Source organism: Zalophus californianus, chromosome 10, assembly GCF_009762305.2.
Source record: "Zalophus californianus isolate mZalCal1 chromosome 10, mZalCal1.pri.v2, whole genome shotgun sequence".
In the NCBI taxonomy this organism is placed as follows: domain Eukaryota; kingdom Metazoa; phylum Chordata; class Mammalia; order Carnivora; family Otariidae; genus Zalophus; species Zalophus californianus.
In genome coordinates this window covers 103,573,465-103,589,114 of record NC_045604.1, presented here as the reverse complement: position 1 = coordinate 103,589,114, position 15,650 = coordinate 103,573,465, and the positions used below count along the sequence as shown (strand labels likewise).

Sequence of the window (15,650 nt, the reverse complement as noted above, 5' to 3'; positions counted from 1 at the left end):
CGATATCTGGTGGGAGAGCGTTCAGGCAGAGGGAAGAGCAGGTGCAAAGGCCCCGGGGCAGGGGCATGCTTGCGCGTTTGAAGACCAGTGACACGCCGGTGTGGCCGCACACAGTGAGCGAGGGAAGGGTGGTAAAGCCTAGGAGGGAGCAGGGGCCGGATCATGCATGGTCCTGGCCTGACTTAAAGAGTTCGGGTTTTATTTTACATTGAATGAAAACTCACTGGAAGATTCCGAGGAGAATATGACATGATCTGGTCTTTATTTTTTTTCCTCCAGCTGTGAGGTAGAAAGGGACCTGGGGGCTGTGGGCAGGGGCGGAAGCAGGGACCAGCAAGAAGGCTTTGCTCTGGCCCCGGACACAGGGTGGTGGCAGGTGGAAAACGGGACTCACCCCCTGCTCAGGGGAGAGGATGGGGTGGAGACAGGATGTCGGGAGCTAAATGTCCTGAATGTCCTGATTCAGGAGGGACGTGCCACAGGGCGGCCGCCTGCCACATCCATCCTCCAGACGGAGAACCAGAAGCACTTGGGCGGCTCAGCGGGAGGAGCCAAGTTCACGGCACATCCTCACAAGCTGACCTTTCTCATTGTTCAGTGCAGACACAGCTTCTCAGTCTCCTGTGCTCACGAGCATTTTCTCACGCCGCTTCATACTTAGAAAGGGAGGTGGGTTACCCTGGTGGCTCTCTGTCAGACTTGAGAGACCAGCTCCTGGGTCTGAGTCCGGACCGCCCGCTCCTCCCCGTGACCTTGGGCAGCTTGCTCCAGGGTGTTAAACAGGAAGCACCGTACCACTTCCCAGAGTGGCAGTGGAAGTCGAGGCTCAGCGAAGGGCTGGCACACTCAGTACTCGATCGAGATGGGTTTGGTTTTTTTTTTTCCCTCCTAACGTCAGGTTTATTGGAGTTTAATGACATAGAGCAAAATTCACCGTTTTTAGGTGTATACCCCTTTGAACTTTGGCAAGCTCATATGTCATATAACCACCACCACCATCAAGATACGGGACAGTCCTATCACCCCGAAACCTTCCCTTGTGTCCCTTTGTGGGCCACCCTAGCCCTTGGCGACCGCCGACGTATCTTCTGTCATCGTTTTGCCTTTTCCAGAACATCCTACAAGTACAGTGATTCGGTGGCTGCCTTTTGAGTTGGCTCCTTTCACTTAGCTTTTGAGATTCATTCATGTGGTTGCCTGGATTTGGATTTCGTGTCTTTAAAAATATATCCGTTTTAAAAAGTAAGTTTAACTGATTCCAGTTTCCTGAAAGCCAAGCAAAGAATAGGACTCACGTAGGAGAGCGTGATGAGCTTTGCCGGGCGCAGCATTCGGGGGTGGCCTCGCTGGGTGATTCTGAGAGATTGAGCCCTTAGTATATTTATTTTGTCGTTTCTCATTTTTAAAATCGGCAGAACAAAATAAAATAAAAATCAGAAAATACTGTTGGGTATATGAAGCATAAAAGAGCCACTTGTCATTGATCTTACTTTAGAGAAGGGTGCCTTTGGGGGGCAGTGATGTAAATGTTCTGGAATCAGGTAGAAGTACAGCTGTATCAATGATTTCACGAACACACTAAAAACCACGGATTGGCGTACTTTTTTTTTTTTAAGATTTTTATTTTATTTATTTATTTATTTGAGAGAGAGAGGGAGAATGAGAGATAGAGAACACGAGAGGAAAGAGGGTCAGAGGGAGAAGCAGACTCCCTCCTGAGCAGGGAGCCCGATGCGGGACTCGATCCCGGGACTCCAGGATCATGACCTGAGCCGAAGGCAGTCGCCTAACCAACTGAGCCACCCAGGCGCCCGGATTGGCGTACTTTGAAAGTGAATTTTATGGCATGTAAGTTCCATCTCAATAGAGCATCGATATTTATCTTCTGTATATTTGTGTGTATGTGCATATTGGTCTGCTGGAGTTGCCATAACATAACATCACAGATGGGTGGGGGGCAGCTGACACAGCAGAAATTTATTTCTCATCGTTCTGGAGGCTGCAAGTCCAAGGTCAAGGTGCTGGCAGGTTTGGTTTCTCCCGAGGCCTGTCATCTTCACTGTGCCTCCAAGTCGCCTTTTCTCCGTGTGCACACATCCCTGGTGTCTCTTTCCATGTGACCTAATCTCTTCTTATAAGGGCACCAGGCAGGGGATGAGGGCCCCCCATGATGTCCTCATTGAAATTTAACCACCTCTTTAAAGACCCCTTCTTCAAATACAGTCACATTCCAAGGTACTGCAGGGGGGTCAGGGCTTTGAAATTTGAAGGGGACACAGTTCAGGCCATAAAAACAGAGAGTTGACCCTTGAACAATATGGGGGTTAGGAGTGCCGACCCCCCCTCTGAGCCCCTGTGTATAACTTTTGACTCTCCAAAAACCTAGCTACTTAGATCTGAAACAAATGTAACATTATCACTATAAGCAGATAAGGGGCGCCTGGGTGGCTCAGTTGGTTAAGCATCTGCCTTTGGTTCAGGTCGTGATCTCGGGGTCCTGGGATCGAGCCCCGTGCCAGGCTACACGCTTGACAGGTCATCTACTTGAGATTCTCCCTCTCCCTCTGCCCCTCCCCGCTAAAATAAATAAATAAATCTTTAAGAAAGAAAAAAAAAACCCATAACTACTAATAGCCTACTGTTGACCAAAAGCCTTACCAATAACATAAACAGGTGATTACCATGTATTTTATGTTATATATATAATATACCGCATTATTACAATAAAGTAAGCTAGAAAAATGAAAATATAAAGAGGAGAAAACGAATTTACAGTACTGTATCGAAGAAAACGTGCATATAAGTGGACCCGTGCAGTTCAAACCCGTGTTGTTCAAGGGTTAGCTGCGTGTTTATATATATGAGAAACCACCTGCAGGAGACATCACTCACCGATTGCCACTCTTTCTGCTTGCACCTGACCTCCACCTCCTTCTAAACATATTCTTCTATACCTTCTTCTGGGCAGAGGGTCCCTTGCTTTCATCCAATTCTCCAAGGTTAAGAAACCCTTTGGAAATTGAAAATCATGGGTGGATTCACACAGACAGGAGACCGCTACCCACGGAAGTCAAGGTGGAAGGTTCTGGTTCATGTAGTGCTACAGGGCGTTCCGATACTGACCACCCGGCATTAGCAGACCCTAGCTGCAAGTTCAGGGGTCCCTAGGCCACCTACACTTCTGAGCAAATGGCTCAAAGTCCAGGGCTCCCCATGGCTCCCCGGGGCTCAGTAATTGGCTAGAAAACCTCACAGAACTCAGGAAAGTGCTGCATTACAATTACAGTTTTATATCAAGGATACTAATCAAGACCAGCCAAATAGACACAAAAGCTAAGGTCCCCATGATATCAGGACATGTCACCCTCCAGCACCGAGCTTCAGTGCCCACGATTTTTACTGGGATTCGTGCTTGACTGGGTCATGGGCTGTGTGATTGAGCTCCATCTGCAGCCCCCTCCCCTCCCTAGAAATCAGGGGGGTGGGCGGGTATCAGGTGGCTCGAAGCCCCAGTCCTCTGATCATAGGGTCCGTCTTCCAGAATCCTCGGTCATCTCGTTAGCATAAACTCAGGTGTGATCCCAGCGTCCCACCAGGAATAAGAACTCAGATATTCCTGTCCCTTGAGAAATACCAAAGATAAGAGGTTACCTTCCAGGACCCAGGACAAGGGCCAAACTCTTTATTATACAGCACTGACTCTGAATGCCCTGTTTTCACTACAGATCTGTCCAGCTGGAGCAACCTGTCTGCTTAGGAGAGGGAGGCATGGTCTGGAGTGTGTGGCAAGCTGGGGGCCTCGGGGAGGTCAGGCGGCCAGTGGATGAGGACTTGGTGCCTCTCTGGCAGCAGGACCTGGGTATCCGGAGAGGTGGCCAGGTGAGGGGGCACGGGCCTTGATGGACCCCTGCCCCTTCCCGCTGTGTGGCTTTGGGCCCCTTACTCACCTTCTCAGTGCTTGTCTCCTCATCCTGTAAATGAGGCGGTGGAAACAGTACCCGCCTCCAGCATGCAGAGAGGGCTCCACGACATCTGGGAAGGGCTTTGTGGGGTCTCGAGATACAGACGTGAGTGCAAAGCGGGGGTTGGTCCCCAAGGCCCTGACTCCGAGTGCCCACGGCAGCTCTCAGATGTCCCCCAGAAACCCCAGACTTTCCCTGCCCCTCCGAGATCTTGCCACATGGTCAGCCCCAGCTGCTTCTCTGTGCTTCAGACTGGCCCCGTGGGAAGCGTCCCGGAACCGAGTGACGGTGTCCCCTCCGTTTGGTCTGGGTCGGGCCACCCTCCCTCTGGGCTGGATCCTCAGAGCCCAGCACAGCCCCCCGATCTCGGGTGTGGGTCTGCAGGACAGGTGCAGGGGCTTGGGGGGGCGGGGGGGAAGGGACGGGGACCCCAGACCTGGGCTGTCCAGAGCTGGGAGGGCCTGTTGCTCAGCTGTGTAGACGGAGGCTCTGGTGCAGAATGAGGCTGTACAAGGAGGGCCAGAGGGGCCTCAGTAACTGCCCTGCTGTGGTGTTTTCCAGGCCCGAGCTGCTCACCGAGGGAGTCAAAGAGCCCATCACGGACAGCCAAGGTACCCCGCGCAGGGTCACGGGCTGAGGCGCTAGCCGGGTGCGGGAGGGGTCCCGGCTCTGTGCCCCCATCCCTCATCCTTCCTCTGGCCTGGTCCCACCTCCCCTAGCATCCCCCACCACCCTCCCCATCAGGTTCCCCGCCCCCCAAAGATACGACCTCCGTCCCGGGGTCCAGGAGCTGGCTGCTCACCCTGGCTTCTCTCCCCCCCTCCCCCGCCCCCAGAGAGGGATTCCGGGGACCCTCTTGTGGACGAGAGCCTGAAGAGACAGGGTTTCCAAGGTAAGGTTGCAGCTCAGGATGGGGTCAGCTGTCCCAGTGCCATGACCTTGACCTGGCTTGGTTGACCAGGCTGTGGGTGGGAGGGGCTGGCCCCCGACGTCAGGGCCTGGGGGTCTGTGTGAGTCTGGCTGTCAGGTGGGGCAGGAAGAAGAGGCTCCATAAGGGTGTGGGGGGCAGCAGGGTGCAGGAGCCGGCCCTCTCCATATCAGGCAGTCAGCTGTCTTCTCAATGCCTGAAGCCAAAGGGGGGCGAGGGCCCCGAGGGCCGGGGGGTTCTGTGGTGGAGAGCTGTGGCTGGGCCAGGAAGGGCCGAGAGGCAGTGAGCAGGGAGAAAGCTGGATGGAAGGTAGGAGAAGCTTGAACCACTGCAAGCGGCTTGGCAGGCAGGAGAGACAGAAGCAGGAAGTCCCACATGCGTGTGGGGACAGCTCCAGGGTGTGGCCATGAGTCCCCAAGGCCGGGTTGTTCCCCAGGTGGCCCCTGGCTGGTCCCTGTGGCTCTGAGGGGAGAGAGAGAGAGAGAGGTCAGCGAGACCAGCGACAGGAGGGGCCAGCCCAGGGAGTAGGGCGTCCAGAGATAGGACCCAGATCCCGGAGGGGGGCTGCTCCCTGCCCCATTTCTCTCTCTCTCTCTCTCTCTCTCTCTCTGTCTCCCGCCGGGCAGCCGGAACTGGCTACAATGAGGTGTCCTCACAGCACTCAGCCCACCCATGGCTCCTCATGCACAGCCTCACAGCAGATGGGGGTCCTCACCACGCCCCCCACCCCCAGCCGCCTAGAGGTCCACTCTCTCCCTCCCTCCCTCACCTTTCTCTCTCCCCAGGCAGTGCCAGGCTGCAGTCTCTCGGGGTCAGGGGCCCATCCGGGGTCCCCACGGCATGGGCTGGCACGTGGACTCCTTTACCGACGCCCCCCCGGCTGAGGGACTGACCAGGGGTGGCCCTCCGCACCGGCCCCACCAAAGCCCCAGAACCTGCTCCCCCTCATGGGGCCTCTCACTGCCTGGGCTGATTGACTGCTTGGGCGGTTTTCAAATGTCAACAATTAATTTCCCACTCATGGCTGTTGTCACAACCGCGTGGGTCCCTCCGGAAAAACACACATCTCTGCCTGGATGTTCCTTCTGAAGGACTCTGAGGGCCCCACTCTGAGGATCTGATAATTGCCAGAGAAGGAGCTCCCCATCATTAGAAAATCATATTCCTCAAAAGTCCCCAAGTGCCTTTTAATTTAACAGCCCCAATCCATAATTGTTTTTCACTTTGCAGAAAATTATGACGCTAGACTCTCGCGCATCGACATCGCCAACACGCTGAGGGAGCAAGTCCAGGATCTGTTCAATAAGAAATACGGTGAGCCCCGGGGCGCCCAGGAGGGAGGGCAGCCCGGCCGCCATGGGAAGTGAGGCGGGAGCTTCCTACTCGTAGCCGTGGTCATTTCCGGGAAAACCACTCCCTCACGTTCGGACATTTCTTGAGCACCTACTATGTGCCAGGCGCTGGGGATAAAGCATTGAAGGAAAAAGAGAGCCTGCCTTCTTGGGCCCTGTAGACCAGCGAGGTGAGACAGAGATTCAGTAACTACACCAAATCCAGTAACGAAAGGGCCCCGTTCCACGATTTCGCAGGAAAAGAGCAAGCTGCTCAAGAGAGAATAACTTGGATTGGGAGCCAGGGAGGCCTCTTTAAACAAAGAACTGAAGGGTGGGTAAGGAGTTCATCTCTCAGAGAAGGAAGGGCAGGCCAGCTGAGGCAAGAGCACGTGCAAAGGCCCTGAGGCTTGTCCTAGGAACGGACAGGAAGCTGAAGTGGGGAAGTGGGGCTGGAGGGGAGGGGCCCTGGAGAGGTGGCCGGGACACAGACCCCGTCACCTAGGGCCTTCGAAGGAACCATGGTCTCGCTTTTGTCTTTTGTTGGGAGGACTCGAGGGACAGAAGGCACTCTGTAGTTTTAAAGTATCTTCCTGGCTGCCCACGGGGGAGGTGAACGGGTGTGAGAGGGCAGGGCTGTGCGATCAGCTCGGAACCACACAACCTGTAGTGATGACAGGCTGGCTGGGCCCTGGCAGGGATGCTGGAGGAAGGTGGATGGAATGGAGCTGAGCTGCAGAGGTAGAGTCGGGAGGTGCCGAGTTGGTGGGGAGCAGGGAGGCGGGGGGAGGGGGGGAGGCATCCCGTAGACTCTGGCTTGAAGAAAACAAGCTCGTGCGGTTAAGGTGCTTTATGGCCTCAAGTAACAAAAACAAACAGGCTCCTGACTCAGTTCCTACAACCACAGACCAGATCAGCCTGCACCGAGCCACCTAAAGTAACAATGGCCTTTATTCTTGTGGTGTCCGTGAGTCAGGAGTCTGGGAGTGGCTCAGGGGGTGGCTCGCCTTCGGAGTCTGTCCTGGGGTTGTAGTCAGAAGGTGGCTGAAGCTGGAGTCACCTTGACAGCTTCTTGCTCCTGTGTGACCCCTGGGCTGGGGACCCAGCTGGCGCTGGAATGGCTGGGCCCCTCAGGCCTCTGTCCCCGTTTCTGTGCCATCTTCCCACGTGGACTCTCCAGTGTAGCGACGCCATGGTGGCTGGATTTGCCAGCCAGGTGGACGCCGTCGCCTTTTGTGTCCCAGCCTCAGAGCCTCTGCCATACTCTGTTGGTCGAGGTAATTACGAAGTCCTGCCCAGGTTCAAGGGGAGGGGACACAGGCCCCCAGTTCTCTGTGAGGGAGTGTCGACGTGACGCTAAGAGGAGTGTGTGGGGTGGGAGGAATGTTGGTGCAGCTGTCTCTGGACGGTATTAATGGCCACAGCTCACAGCCTGGGAAGTCTAGCAGGAGAGCAGCCTTCAGGATCAACTGGATCCAGCAGTTCAGAGCTAATCCTTGGTGTCTTTCCACCATGTTGGCATCAGTCTCAGGCTGGCTTCCTGCCACAGCGGGTTGAGACATCCCACCTACACCTTGAGTAAGGAAGGAGAGGGCTGGCTCTTCTGAGGCCTTTCTCCAGAGAGCCAGGGGTTTCTTTCCTAGAATTCCCTCCCCTTGTTTCTCATTGGTCCCCACTGAGTCACATGTCCATTCCTCACTCAGTCCCTGTGGCAGGGAAACACCACATGCTCACTGGGTGATGGGGACCTATCACTGTGACAAGGGAGAGAGGGGGGTTGGAGCACACGGGCCCGCAGACAGGCAGACACCCACCCCACACTGTCAGCTAGAGAGAAGGGGCAGCGCCCTCATCAAGGAGGGGTAGCTTGAGGGGGAAAGGATGGGTGTCATCTTGGATGTGTTGAGTATGAGGGCTGAGTAGAGATGACCCACAGGCAAGTGGGGATCCAGTCTGCTGTTCAGGAGAAGTGTCTGGATTGGATGTAAAACTTAGGCCAGGGGGGTAGAGGAGCAAAAAAGAGGACCCAGACCAAAGGCTAAGGAGCCCTGGTGTTTAGAGGTCAGGTCCAGGTGGCGGCATGGGGTCACAGACATCAAGGGGGGGGGCTTCAGGGAGGGGAGCATGGTCATCTGTGCCAAACTCTGTCAAGAGAAGGGCAGGTGTCTACTGGATTTGGCTACACGGAGGCCATCGGTCATTGTAGCAAGGGCCGTTTGGGAGGTGAGGATCTCTTCGCCATCGCATATAACCTAGTCAGCAGCATGGTCAGGATAAAGAATTAAAAACAGGCTGCAGATCCGTCAAGACAGAGTCGGTGAGCGGCCACCAGGGCTCGGGGAGGCAGGACGGGGAGAGACTGCACATGGCCACAGGGTTTCTTCCCAGAGTGATGAACGTGTCCTGGAACTAGCTCGTGGTGAGAATTTCACAACCTCACGTGTATACGAAAAAATGCCTGGATTGTACGCTTTAAAATGGTCGGCTTTATGGTACGGAAATTTTATCTCAATGAAAAAAAAAAAAAAAACCACAAAAACGGGCAGGAACAATGGTCAGGGGTCATAGGAAGCCACTGAGATTCTGTACGTGGGGGATGGAGATGACATATCAGGCTCTGAGTTCCCTAGGAGCCAGAGCAAAAAGGGAAATGAGTCCAGTTATACCAGTCCCAGTATCCTTGAGATAAAAATTAGCTTCTTGCACAGAGAGGGTTCCAACTGTTCTTCCTCGTGCTGAGACGTGCAGAGATTTCTGCATCATGTCTTCATAAAGGGACACCCTGCAACGCAGGGATGACGCTCTCAGTGGGCCCCTTGGAGGGATCGCAGTGAGCTCCTTCCCTCTGTCCAGGAGGGACCCCAAATGCAGTCTGCCCTCAGGCCGGGCGGGTCCCGAACCAGAGTGAGGCAGAGCCCTCGGGGGCTGATGGAGGGTCAGGCGTTGTAGGAAAGGGCCAGCCATGCGCACAGGTCCCATCCTCCATGTGGGCCTGCAGATTCTCAGGCCGAGAGGCTGAGGAACTTGAGCCACTACCCTCTCCCCTGTGGCTGAAGCCCCACGTGCCCTGCCTGTTCCTCCACCCCACCCGGACACGCTCAGTACCCCTGCACCACCCACTCCCTAACTCCCAGCCCCCACCGATTGTGCCTTCCCACGGGGCTACATGCCAGCCGCCATACCCCCACCCCCAACGCACACACCTTCCCATCACGCTTGTGCCCTGCGTCCACACACCAGCCCTGCTCTGGCTCCTGATGACCTGTCCTCCATCCCTCCTCCACAGGAGAAGCCCTGGGCATCAAGTACCCCGTCCAGGTCCCCTACAAGCGGATCAAGAGTAACCCCGGCTCGGTGATCATTGAGGGGCTCCCCCCAGGAATCCCATTTCGAAAGCCCTGCACCTTTGGCTCCCAGAACCTGGAGAGGATCCTCGCAGTGGCTGACAAGATCAAGTTCACGGTCACCAGGTGCTCAGGGGAAGGGTGAGGAGGCCAGACCAGCATGGGCAGGGCCCTTGGCCTTGCCTTTGGTCTGGTCCCGCCTTTTCTGCTCTCTGGTGCCATCCTGGGTTCCGGGGGGGAGGGGGGGGGCATGCAGGAGGGTGACTGCAGGCCGGCCAGGGTGCAGGGAACGCCACGTCAGCCACCGCAGCAGAGGGGTGGCCTTCCCGTCACCTCACTGCCCTCCCATCCCAACCCTTGGGAGAGGCGGTCAGCCCACTTCAGAGGGGAGAACACGGAGACAGGTGATTTGCCCGGGGTCACAGAGCCAGCCAGGGCAGGGCCAGCAGGAGGCCCTGGTCACCCTCCCGCACAGCACACTGCCACGTTGTCACTGTGTCCGGCCCGAGCAGTGGCACCCTGAGCAGCTTGTTCGGATGCCATTCTGAGGCAGCCGGGGTGGGGTGGGCCCCAGACATTGCCGAAGAGCTCCCCGGTCCCCGCTTTGACACTCCTGTCTCTCTTTCTCTTTCAGGCCTTTTCAAGGACTCATCCCAAAGCCGGGTAAGAGGCGCTGGCTGTGGGGCGGGGGGTTGCTGCTTGGCGTGGGAGGCCGGCCACCATGCTGGGGGCCAGAGGCCAGAGCCCGGCTTACTGTGGGACGCCAGGCCCTGCCCTTCTGTTCTCCCACCTCCCCTGGGCACCCGTCCCAGGTTGGAGGAGGAAGGCCACACTGGAACCTCAGGCCGAGAAAAGGGGGGCGGGGGGGGCTCGGGTTGACTCGTGTGCTCTACCTGGTCAGGGTTCAGGAGGGCGGGCGCCCGGCCCTCCCCTCCCGATGAAGGGCCTGGTTGACCTGAGTGCGTGGGTAAGCTCGGTGGCAGGCGGTTCCTAATCGCAGAGGGAGGGGTTTCTGCATCAGGCTCCGCAAACTTGGTGGTGAGATGTGGGTAAGTGCTTCCTCAGCCTCAGATGGCAAGCTGCCTCTCCTGACCTCCATCTCCTCCATGGGCTGTGTCCAGGCCCTCCCAAACCCTGAAGGAGAGGGGTGCCTGGCCGGCCCGTGCCCCATCCCAGGAGATGCTGAGGGAGAGCAGAAACGCAGTGAGGCCATCTGTGTGCTCCCAGCCCCTCCTTCCAGAAGGAAGGGTCCCCATGGGGGCCTGAGCATGCAGCTGCTCGGGGGGCAGGCACAGTCATTAATGAGCTTGGGAAGCAGGAAAGGAAGTCAGTTCTGATACCTGATGTACGCTACTAGGTCAGCGCTTTGCACTATGACCTTTTCCCGTCTCCTTTTTACGGAGGAGGAAACTGAGGCCGAGGGAACAGCAGTGACTCCCCCGGATGCCCCATCTCTAGTGAAGGGACTGTTGGCTCCAAAGCCTGGCTTCCCTGCAGGGAAGCCCAGTGATCTGGGTGGTATGTAACACAGAGTGGTTACGTACCTTTGCGGAGGAACACTGCAGGGGCAGAGGGTCGGCCGGCAACCTTCCCGTGGACCCCAGGGCTTCCAGGCCCTTCCTCAGACAAGGGCTTGCCCTCCAGCCCGGGGAGCTCGGCGGCCCATTGGTGCTTAGAGCAGCTTCCTGACGTCTCCAGGCCAGTCTGCCTGTCCACCCACCCCTCGGCCTGTGCTTTGGCTCTTCCGTGTGCAGAGAGAGCCCTGGGAAATGCTTTCTCTGTCCACGTGGTGTGGAAGAGGGTGGCAGGCTGCCTGAAAGAGGAGATGGGAAAGTAGCCCTTGGCCCAGCCCTAAGGGGGGGCCTGCCAACGCCTTTCCAGGCACTGGCATCCCAGGCTGGGTGGTCCCCGGGAGGGCCGGCCGGCCAGCTCCGTGCTTACTCAAGCCACTTGTCACACTGCGCTGGGAAGGTGTCCAGGCTTGTGGGGGCCTCCAGGAGTTCACAAGAGGTCACGGCCTGTCCCCAAGCCCTCCAGCAGACAATCACCAAAGCCTGACACAGGCCAGCTCCTGGGGTCCCCAGGTGAATTGGAGCTGGAGCTCAGGTGTCTGGGGGAGGCGGGACGTTAGCAGATGCCGTAGTCTAGAGGAAGGTGGGCTGAACCAGACGCAGGTGCCCTGGGCATATGGATGGTAGGGGTGGCAGATAATCTGATTTGGGCTGGGGCTCGGTGGCAGCACGTCGGCCGTGGGAAAGCGCAGGCTGCTGCTCAGACAGACCTGGGTTCAAATCCCTGCACCGCACCCCCCCCACCTTACTACCCTGTGACTCTGGGCTCATTATTTATGATCCCCAAGCCTCGCTTGCTCACCTGTGTGATGGAGAAACGCATACCAGCCTCCCGCAGTGATAGGAATTGGATAAACGGTGGGCAGGGACGGGCGGGCTGTGGAGGACTGTTTTTCCCCTGCTGTCCTGGGGGGGCTTCATCCCGACGCTTGGGTGAGACGTTTGTGAATCCTTCAGCCCTGGACCAGCTGTGATGGGAAGTGATCAGCCAGTGGGGGTGGTGGTGATTATTCCTGGGGCTTGGGAAGGCTTCCCAGAGGAAGTGGCATTGAGCCGGGTCTCGGAGATGAGCACAACACTGTGTGGTACTGACGCAGGGCCCAGCCTAAGTGAAGGCACAGACGGAGGGGCCATCAGGGCACGTGGCTGGGACAGGGGTAGGGAGTGAAACCAGCTTGGCCGTGTCATGGCAAAGACACAGGCTTTATCCTGGGCACAGCAGGACCTTCAAGACACTTTCCTAGTTCTTTCGCCCTCTTCCAAAAATACGGAACGGAAACTCAGAAGCGTAAGACGTGTAAAATCGAACCAGATTTCTACCGAAAGCCCGCACTGCATAGTGGGAGAATCTGATCCATTTTCCTCCCCTTTTCCCTGGGCTCGTGTCCAGGTTCCAGAAGGCTTCATAGTGCCGAGGAGTTAGGGTCAGGGTGCCTACCAAGTCTTGAATATCATGTGTCCACGTTGGTACCCGCAAGGCGTCCATGCAGACTTTTGGAGAGATGCCCCTTGCTCCTCCTTGTTGAGGCTTCCCCAGGGCCTGGAACCTTCTAAGAAGCCCATCCGTGTAGCCCCTTCCATACTGCGGAAGGTTTGCGTGTGAGCAGACCAGTGACTGGGGAAGGCCTGGTCAGTGGGGTGGTACAGGGTGGGAGTGTGGTGGGGAGGTGCAGGGGCGTGAGGCTTGGGAAGAAGGGGGCCTCCCTGGAAGGGGAGGCCCGTTAAGGATGGCTCTGAGATTTTCTAGGTGGTTTATCGAAGGCTCCCATAGAAGCCTTTGCTAAGAGAACCATCTGAGAAAGTGAATGCTAAAGAAAATTATCCTTTGAAGATAAATCGGTAGTTAAACCTAGGGCTTTCACAATGCTTCCTAGAATCGTGGGCCAGGCCAGAGTGGGGAGAGGGTATGGCCATTCCTGAGCCAGCTTTGTTCTGGGTCAAAAGAGATGATCCCAAGGCCTCTAGTGTTGTCCCAACTGGGTACATCATGTCTGTCCTCAGGGCCTCAGTTTCCCCCCAGGCGCCTGGCTAATGGTGGACTTGGACCAAGTCTCAGAGGACGGTGGGTGGGATTTGGGGGCCTCTGGTCAGGGGACCTGTGGGCCAGTGGCTTGACAGAGCCCTAGGGGGTCGGAATGCTGGCTGGAGGGATCCTGGTGGGGGGACCTGGGGCTGCAGAGGGATGGTGGGGCCAGGCCCTCCACTTGTATCAGCGTGAACTCCAATCCTGCCTTCAGTGGGCCCAGGCGACCCAGGTGTGACCTCAGGAGCCCTAGCAAGTGAGGCCCAGGAGAGATCCACGCCGTTGGAGCTGCTGTGTTAAAGCAGGGAGGCCAGGCCGGGGCGGGGGGGCAGGGAGGCAAGTGCCTGGGGACAGCACTAAGAGTCCCTCAGAGTCCCTCAGAGCCCCAGGCATCCTGCTCTCGGGCACAGATGTGCACCAGGGGCCACAGGCCACACTTCCGCAAACACGAGCACAGTGGTCGTGTTTGCTCCGGAGGGGGATCTGGGTGGGCCTGGCACCAACTCAAGGCACTCTCCCCAAACCGAGGGGCCCACAGCCGTGAACACCCAGCCCAGCAATGCAGGCTGTTCGGGGTAATGCTGTTTGTGGTGACACAGGAAGGAGAGGCCCTCCGCCCAGGGGGCTGGGGTAGTAACAATCACAGAACATTCTAGTAGGTCATAAAAACCTGAAGGGAAATGCAGATAGGTGCCCACGGTGGAAATTTGGAAAACATAGAAATCTTAAGTGCCCAGATGGCCGTTCGTTTTTAGGATGATACATTTCTTCCAGATTTTCCCCCAAGCTTATTAACTGTACATCTCGCTGTTGTTCTTTCTGTAAATTTACATGCATACACGCTGAAAACATAAGCATTTTCTGATGTTTTTAAGATGCCTTCCGACATTCCCTCATCAGGCTTTTATGACAGTGATGCTACTGGTCGTGTCCCCCAACCATTGGACATTGGACAACTGCCCACACCGTGGACACCTAACCTCTACATCGTGCTTGTGATCTGCCGGTCACAAGGCCTTCCCATAGCAGCACACGGGATCTCCCCCAATAACCAATCTTACAGGAAGAAACTGAGTTTCAGAGAGGTTAAGAAACTCACTGAAGGTCACACAGCTGGTGCCCCGTGCCTCCCCGATCTTTCATCCACGCTGGGTGGCTCTTTGCTGCCCCCTCCTGGCTGCCGGCATCTCTAACATGGGCCCTGCCTCTCTCACCCTTGAGACTCCCAGTTAATCCTTGGGGTTTATGTATATGCACAACAAAAATACATTGTCAGACAAGTGTGCGGCTCTTGATCTCAGGGTTGTGAATTTGAGCCCCACGTTGGGTGTAGAGATTCCTTTAAAAAAAATAATATGTAAGGGCGCCTGCGGGTAGGTGTTTGCCTTCGGCTCAGGTCGTGATCCCAGGGTCCTGGGGGTCGAGCCCCACGTCGAGCTCCCTGCTCAGCAGGGAGTCTGCTTCTCCCTCTCCTGCTCCTTCCCCCTATTTGTGCGCTCTCTCTCTCTCTCTCTCAAATAGATTTAAAAAATATATATGTATATATTGCCTGCTTTATGGCAAGCAGAATCTAGGAATACAAAATAGACCAAAAAATCTCTACCCTCGTGGAGCTTATTTTCTAGTGAGGGAGATAAATGAGATAAATAAGGACAAAGAGCAATGTATTTAATAGTGACAAATGCCATGGAGACATACAACACAGGACTATCAGAAGGACAATTTCAGATAGGTCAGAAGGAGTTAAGACCTGAAGGAAGTGAGGGTATGAGCCATGTAGAGATCCCAGTCGAAGCATCTAGAGAGGGAGTCAGTGCAAAGGCCCAGAGGCCCTGGACATATTTTGGAAGTAGGGCTAACGGGATTGCTGATGCAGTGAGTGTGGGGTGTGAGCGAAAGATTTTGTCCTGAGCAGCTAGTGGGCGAGAGGGGTCAGGATCTGAGTGTCACCAAATTAGACACCCAAGTGGCCGGGTTGGACAGGCAGATCTTTAAATCAGAGAGAGCATCTTGCTGCACACATGCAGGTGGGGGCCATTCCGCACGTCGCGTGTTTTAGTCAGGAAGCTGGATCACCGTGGGGATGAGTGTGGACAATTCGGAGCGGTCCAAGGATGAGTCCTGGGCCCTCCTGCATTCGGGTGTTGGAGAGATGAGGAGAGACAGGCGGCCAGAAGCCAAGTGAGAGACTTGGAGAGTGGCCACCTGAGCCAGATGCTGTGTGCAAGGTCAAGTATGGGAGACCTGAGACTGGCCTGGCCCATGGGGTTGAGCCACCCCCAGAGGTCATGGGCAGTGGGGTTAGGAGCCGTTCCGGGGAGGGGACTTGAGTGGAGTAGGAGGGAATGAGAGCAGAGAAATGGGTCGCTCCAGGGCCAGGAGAGAGGTGGGGCGGGTCTGCAGGCTGAAACGGGATCAGGAGCGGGTTTTAGAGGTAAGAATAGCCACAGCGTGATTTTAGAGAAATGAGTGATGGGGGTGGGGAGGGGCA

At 56.2% G+C, this 15,650-nt stretch overlaps 1 protein-coding gene across 7 annotated transcripts in view; it reads left to right on the top strand.

Annotated features, from left to right (window-relative positions):
* Positions 1-15,650, top strand: part of GTF2IRD1 (GTF2I repeat domain containing 1) — a 101,980-nt gene that overhangs the window by 66,030 nt on the left and 20,300 nt on the right. For 6 of the 7 annotated variants that reach the window (XM_027612593.1, XM_027612589.1, XM_027612587.1 and 3 more), the window contains 5 exons: positions 4,524-4,573; positions 4,798-4,854; positions 6,121-6,204; positions 9,508-9,691; positions 10,200-10,228. In XM_027612593.1, coding sequence (XP_027468394.1) covers positions 4,524-4,573; positions 4,798-4,854; positions 6,121-6,204; positions 9,508-9,691; positions 10,200-10,228 — 404 coding nt within the window. The remainder of the gene's footprint in view (positions 1-4,523; positions 4,574-4,797; positions 4,855-6,120; positions 6,205-9,507; positions 9,692-10,199; positions 10,229-15,650) is intronic. The other variant, XM_027612590.1, reaches the window with a different exon arrangement.